Source organism: Pygoscelis adeliae, unplaced genomic scaffold (genome assembly GCF_000699105.1).
Source record: "Pygoscelis adeliae isolate BGI_AS28 unplaced genomic scaffold, ASM69910v1 Scaffold105, whole genome shotgun sequence".
Taxonomy (NCBI): Eukaryota; Metazoa; Chordata; class Aves; order Sphenisciformes; family Spheniscidae; genus Pygoscelis; species Pygoscelis adeliae.
In genome coordinates, this window is record NW_008824807.1 from 1847658 (window position 1) to 1855135 (window position 7478).

The 7478-nt window shown below is 38.2% G+C and overlaps 1 protein-coding gene across 1 annotated transcript in view; it reads right to left on the reverse strand.

The window, feature by feature from the left end:
• SYNE1 (spectrin repeat containing, nuclear envelope 1) overlaps window positions 1-7478 on the reverse strand; it is a 258380-nt gene that overhangs the window by 151907 nt on the left and 98995 nt on the right. The window contains 6 exon segments of the mRNA XM_009324159.1: window positions 1323-1466; window positions 1607-1760; window positions 2654-2826; window positions 3991-4155; window positions 5914-6069; window positions 6406-6549. Coding sequence (XP_009322434.1) covers window positions 1323-1466; window positions 1607-1760; window positions 2654-2826; window positions 3991-4155; window positions 5914-6069; window positions 6406-6549 — 936 coding nt within the window.

Sequence of the window (7478 nt, forward strand, 5' to 3'; positions counted from 1 at the left end):
CAGGGAATTACAGGTCTTGGTCTGCTCAGGCTTGGGCCACAAACCCTTGGGGAAGCTTGTCAGTTTTCCCACCTGGCCAAAGGATTATTAAAGGATTTGACCATTCTTTACTTTCCAGCTATTTGCTTTGAACTTTGAATTTCTTTTAAGGGTTGGATGTACTCTTGACACTTAACATCATCACCACAGTTGGGAGTGGGGAAGACCAAAGTCATGTGGGGTATTAGGTGGGAAGAGAAAGAAGGGATGCTTCTTGCTACATGAGGAAAGAGGTACAGAGCTCTTGCCTCTGTGAACTACCATCTATTTCTCATTGCTCCCAAGCTGAGCAAATACAGGCAGTCTGTATAGCTTTGTGCAAGAGAAAAAGGTAAAGGTTAGAGGATCCCCATACTAAAACAAATACTAGGTATTCACTAGCGCTTCACAGGACTTATCTCCCTGGCAAACCTGAGTGAATTCATTCACAGAAGGTCCGAAGAAAGACAGCACATTGCATTCTTTGTAGTTGTGGAAGAGAGTACCACAGAACAGCGAATCACTTATGCATTTGAAAAACTGAATTTTGGCCCTTTCCACAGGACAAAGACATCATTGAGACAACAAAATTCAGTTTTACTACACTGCTGTCATGAAGAAAAGTTGCCTGTCTGAGCATACATTAGGCATTATTTAATTACCACAGAAGAATTTAGGTTAACTGGAGATAATCACCTAGCTTTAAATGTATCACCAGGTGTTTTATTATTTCTTCTTTCTATCTTACATTAAAACCCATCTTGGTCTTTATCTGTCTATGCCCTAATCTTTTCCAGATCTACGATATTAACACTTATCAGTAAATATAGTATTTATCATGCTGGGTCTTTTGACATTAGGGTCAGTTCACTTGCTAATAAGGTTTGTGTTCAATATTAAGCTTCTATAGTTGTCAACCACTTGTGAATTACCTCATTGACTGGTTGCATTTATTGCACAACATACATTTATGCAAATCACAGATTCAGAGATGCTTCTAGCTTTTCAGTCACAATGGGTAAAATCATATCCACGCTGAAGTCAATGAGACTTTTGACATTGAATTCCTCAGATGATTTTTTTCAGATTCAGATTTTTATAACCTTTCTGAAAAGATCTGAAGCTCAGTGGTACAGGAAGACAGATTGATAAGTCACACTAATAACTTCCTGTTACATTAAGTTACAGCTGTCCCCAAATTTTTACTCCTCATTTAACTGTAAAATAAATGATCAATGAAAAGACTTTCTCTTTTTCCTTGTTGCAAACAAAACAAGAGGGAGTGCTATCAAGAAAAACTGTACCCTCGTTCTGTCTTTGAGGAACTTATACCGCTCCTGAAGGTCCTGGAGTTCAAGCTGAGTGACATAATGCTCAGCCATCCCACTTCCTTTTACTTCAATTGTCTCCAACAGGCTGCTGTGACTCAACACCTCTTCACTGAGTAGCTGCAAAACAGAAAGAGAACACATTTATGAATGGGCAGCATTAAAACAAGACCACAGATTAATCCTGCAGTTATTCAGCCTTTTTTATTGCTTGTAAGGTGATATGGGCTTGTTGCTGGTTTGTTGTAAAGCAAACACACCTTTGCTTTGCTGAGGGCAGCTGTTTTTTCCCTTAGTTCAGCATATTGCCTTTCAGAAGCATTCATACTTGCTTCTACTTTATCCATCCAGCTGGAAAACTGACGAACATCATCCTGGTAACTTGTCCATTTGGAGAGAGCTCCTTCCAGTTGACTGTAATTTAAAAATACATATTCGTTGTGAGAGTGGAGGTTCTCACGCTATTTAAGCAGTGAGATATAGTCATATACAGTTATTCTAGACTATATTTATAAGAAAGATATATCACAAGCTAAGCAGTCTGAGACAGAGCTGTTAAAACCCTACAGGTTTTAACTAGGAGCACTGTTTGGCTGATAAAGAGAAATTAAGTTTTCCAAACTTAGAATATTAAAGAGGTCTGTAAGTTATGTAGCTAGCTGACACGTTCTAGCTTTAGTAAATAAAATGCAACTGAAATCATAAGATCCAGAATCAGAAGTTTTCTGTCCCTTTGCACATATTCAGAAGTTGCTGTATTCTAATGTTTAATTACCTTTGTTGTTTTAAATTTAAATACTTGCAACTAGTCATGCTCCACCAAAGAAGACTGCATTTTTTTCCCCCTGTATTTCTTCATTTATCACTTTGAGAATCACTATTGGACACTGCAATTACAGTACCTTCTATGAAAGGCCTCTAGACCTGCAATGTTAGGCACATGCAGTCACCAGACAGGGTCTTGACAGAGCAACCATTAATGTCTGTGACAAGATCTTCTCATTTCTGAGAACAATTCAAGGCATCAAGTGCAACTCAAAGTAAAATTTACAACAATCATGGAATCCACTTTTAAGAGTATATTGACAATAAGTATTAACAAAGCCTAGATCGCTCACAATTTCCACCCCTTTTTCTACTTCAAATGAATATGTCACTTAAGGCCTCTAGACCTGCAATGTTAGGCACATGCAGTCATTTTATATGAATTTGACTCTTGTAATAATAAAACTCTGGGTATTAACTTTTCAAAAATTTTGTCAGTGCTTCATTGCTAAGCATCATTCTGCACCTCATACCCTTTTTACCTCTTGCACTGGATACAAGCAGACAGAAGAGAAGCCCAGCTGTCCTTCAGCGTTTGCAACTGCCGTTCAATCACTGATACTCCCTCCAGAGAAGTATTTTGCAGAACAGATTCTCCTCTCGTCAGAACCATTTTCATTTGGATTTCTTTTTCTTGTTTCACTGCTAGCAGTCCCTAAAAAGTGAGCGGATATTATTCTACTTTTATCATTAACTGGGCACGAATATACTAACTGGCTTTACTGGAAAGTGAGCCGATCAAATTTAGCAGCTTGTACAAACAGTCAGTTGGAAGAGGGACAATGTGGGGTTCACAGCTAGGCTTCACAAGGAAAAAGTGACTTTCAAAGGGTAGGTTCAGGCCATTAAAAAAAAAAATCTTGGTTGGCAGGGAAGTTTTCGTGGAATCTGTGCAGGTACTTACAGTGTATCAGAGAAGGTACTGTTGGGTGGAAAAGCTGACATTCCAAAGGGAATGTCATTTAGATGGAAAACAGGAGGATTCATTCATAGAGAAAACAAGACGTGGTGACAAAGCACTTCTACAGGGCTGAAACACAGTTCTACAACTCTAGGATCTATTTGCAGCACAAAGGAACCAACATATAAACTCAGTAGACTATCAGCAATGTCAGCGTAGAGACTTCAGCTCCTGGAGCTGCGCAGTTGCAAACTAACAGCTTCTAACACTATGCAAAGTCATGAAAAGCCTGAAAGCATGAACCCGAAAGACTCAATGAACAAAAGGCAAAACTAATTTTAGTATTTTGCTACAATCTTTTGCTTTTTGATGTGTCCTTATAATTTTGAGGAATTGTCCATATTTTGGCCACGGCTCAAAATTTGAGACATCAATAATATGAAAAGTATTGTTTTCTGAGTACTGCTCTTCAACATCTTTTGTACAGCGGTATCAATAGATGCTATTTTCTTAACTGTAGTCACCATTTTTAAAGCAAACAATTATAGAAAAAGCTGCTCTGAATCATCCATATTACCTGTAAGATCTAGGAAATAATATATTAAACTAACAGAAGTGAATAACCTACTTCTTCCATTTAACCTTCAGCAACCACACAACATCTTTTGAGGTTTTTTAAAGAATTTGCATATATGCAGTTTTCCATGTCATAAAGGTCCCTGTATCATTCTTAGTGAAAACTTCTAATAATGAGCTCTTTCCTCTATAAAAAAAGAGTTATTTTTTGAGCAAATTGAAAATCAGTGTCTGAACGACAACAGCCATTACACTAATATGCAACAAGTAACGTAAAGTATCCTGTATTTGCATTCTTCTTACAGATCTAAAAAGACCAGGTTTTGGAGTCTGTTTCCATACCTCTAGCTTTAACATCCGGCTGTCCAGAACACTCTTGTCTGCGGTGGGATGACAGTAGGAATCCAGCATGTGAACTGCATCAGCCACCCAGTCCTGGAGGTCCTTGACACTGTGCGAGAACTGCTGGTGCTCTGCTACAACCCTATCCATTCTGGAAACTTTCTCCTGCAATTCATACAGCAATTAGCACCAGCAGCTGTTCAAAGGATCAGTTATTCCCCATACCTACTCAGGGACTTTAGAATGAGTTTCATAAACTATACTCAGAAATTCTCTTCATACATCGATAATTACAAGTACACTTACTTGAGCATGGAATGACTTTTGCATACACACACAAACGGGTTATCCAAACATAATATACAAATGAAAACTTCAGAAATGCCTTTTTTTTGTTTTCTAAAGGTAAAGCTTCATCTAATTGTCTCCTCTCATCCAAAGTAGATGAGAGTTTTCTGGTTTCACTTTTTCTTAAACATCTGGTAAGTCACACCCAAACTCCATTTCAGTGTTGCAACTGAAGATAACTTGTGAAATCTGTCAATGCACAAGACAGATTTAAGCCTGTGAAGCTATGCCACTGCAGCAAAATTACCTTGTTGATACTTGGAAAAGAAAGACCTGTTTTCCTCAATGACTCCCGCTGGTATAACCATTCTTCTGAAAAATTACTGACATGCATACAAATCAAAAATACGCGCTCAAGTTACAGTGCTAAAAGGCCTGAGGTGAACAGGAATACAGAGCAGAGTGTATTTCACACTGTGACAGAGAACTAAAGTCAAGCCAGCGAAACAGGCTTAGGAAGTTACAGAGAGGGATCTTTCTCAAGTGTCCGTGGCTATTCAAAGAATTTCAGGATTTCTCTCATAGGCTGGATCATACGTATCCTCTGCCTCAGACTCCCTCTTCTCATCCTGTTATCTCCTACAAGTTCTGTCCACATAAGCCAATGTTAGTAACTCATGCATCTTTCCTTTTCTCATTTTGCAGTCACAAAAATTTATTATGGCCACACATACAATAATTTTCAATAAGTCATACAGCTCTAGATAGGCTTTATAATTTTTATTTCCACAGGAAAAGTAGAAATTAACAAACTAGCAATTGCCCAAAAAAAAATACTTTCTGAATTGAATTGTTATCCCATAACACACTTCCTATATCCGTAATTATTTTCATTACTGTAGTAACTCTAAGCCTAGTTCAGTATCAAGCCTCCTTCATGACTGGAACTTTGTGAAAAATAACAGTCCTAACACAAAGACCTTCTTATCTGTTTATACAATAGAGATAGTAGAACTATTAAATGGTGAAGTGTGTCAAGCACCACTCAGCAAAACAGAGTTAGGTTAAACTCTCAGTTCTTAGCCTGATACTTTAGAGTTTGGTCTATGACTCCCTTTGAACCTTCAAAAGCAGCCTAAGAGGTAACTTTTTTTGGAAGACCCATCTATTAGTTTTAGATGAAGATGCTGACAATGCAAATAATTAATCATCATTATAGGATGCAATGAAGTAATAACTTCTCTGTATTCTGTATTTTCTAAAAAAATAACTCCCCTAAGTTTTGAAAAAGACTTCTTTCAGGTGCCACTTATTACAAAAATAAATGTCTTCAATGCTTGAAATAATCAAAATCAAACCTGATTATTGTATAATCAGGTGGGGTTTACTTTTTAAATCAAAGCACATTTAAAAAAAAATTAAAAAAAAAATAATCACAATTCCATTTTGTTGACAGTCCATGGAATTATCCACCTCCTACTTCCCACTCTTTAAAGCCAATGTGAAAGACAAGAGAGCTCAGACATACCAAAGAGCAGACAAGCAAGACAACTGCAGTGTTTCACATTTCAGTCTTTCTTTTTCCCCACATACATCAAACGAACTGCTTAAAAGCACGTACACTGAGTGCATTACCTTTGTCAGATTGCTTAGAGTAAGATATTGAGAAGACAACTGAGACACTCTGCGCATAAAGCTTTTGCTGGCAGCTTGCTCTTCCCACAGCTGCTGAGCTTTCTCTTTTAGCCTGTTGAGCTGATGCTCGTGGCAGCTTATTTCCTCAAGGACAGACTGTAAAGCACAAGCACGTTAATATTAAGAGTGGGTGCAAGAAAGCAGGAAATAGAGACGCACGAAGGCCCCATGAAAGATAGAAGTGACATATGGCAAGCTTGCTGAGAAAGGCACACCATACAGCTACAGCAATGAAGCAGCATGTCATAAGAAATGTGGAGATGCAAAACCTGATGGAACAGGATCATCAACAGCAATCCTTGAAACCAGGTCTCATCTTATTTAGAGGTCAGGATGCTAGCTAGAATGATCAAGCTTTTGTAAGGAATCAATGAGGCCAGGAAGATGGGACAGGAAAGTCTGGTTGTGTTAAAAAGGCTCATAAGAAGTCACCTGCAACTTTTGCTGTTCTCTCCTTTTGGAAGGAAGATCATGGAGCCGACTGCTACTTCCTTGTACCATCCTCTCAGTTGTGGTCAGCCACTCCTGCAGAGGCTCAGCAGTTGCTTCGAAGTCCTTCATCTGGATCTTTAAGTTCTGGAAGACATGCACAATTTTATCAACAGTCCCACTGCTCTGGACATAACTGTAATGCACAACACACAGACCAAGCACAAAAAAAGGACATACAATTGCAGCCAAACACTACACAACTCTTCAAAATAAATTACACCAGCTCTGCTCCCACAGACACTGAAAGAAAAGTCTGAGAGCACCTCTTTAAGAGGCAAAATAAAGGCAACAATGCAGGACATTGCTACACAGTTGAGGGGAGGCTGAAGCAAATTTCCTCTCAGCTGACAGTTTTACAGATCTTATGAGCTTTGGCTCAATGTAAGTCTAACTCACACAGCTAAGGCAGTCTGAAAAAAGACTAATTTGGGATACAAGTTACCTAACATCTGACTGCAGTCATTCACACTGACCCCTCCTTAAATGGGCTGCCACTATTCCTGGGTGATGTACGACTAAGTTCAACCCAATCCTGGGGATCATTTCTGATTATATTCTTTTTCAGTGTAAAATTTTTCTTATAAAAATGTGTGCATAAAGGCATACGTAGGCATTCCTTCAGTGCTTGCATATTTTTCTTGTAGGCTTATTCTGCATGATTAAAAAAAGAGCATCTGAAATAATTCATATGGAATAGAAACCTGAACAGCATAGTAGCATAGTTCCTGTGCCCTAGGTGTTGGTTTTCTTTTTTTTCCCCCCAGACTGATTTAGTTTTCTTTTTAGCTATAGCTTTATCACTTAAATTAAACATTAGAATGAAAAACTAAGCCTATGAGACTGAAAAATGCTTGGCTCAAAAAGATTAACCTCTAAGGACATCTTCTGTCATGGCAACCCTGAGACAAAGAAAGGTAAGTCCTTGCTACCTGAGAATTTTTTTTGAAAGGCTATCCTGCATGATGTATTAAATGTATTTAAACTTTTTCTCAGCTGACTAGGCAGCATTGGTT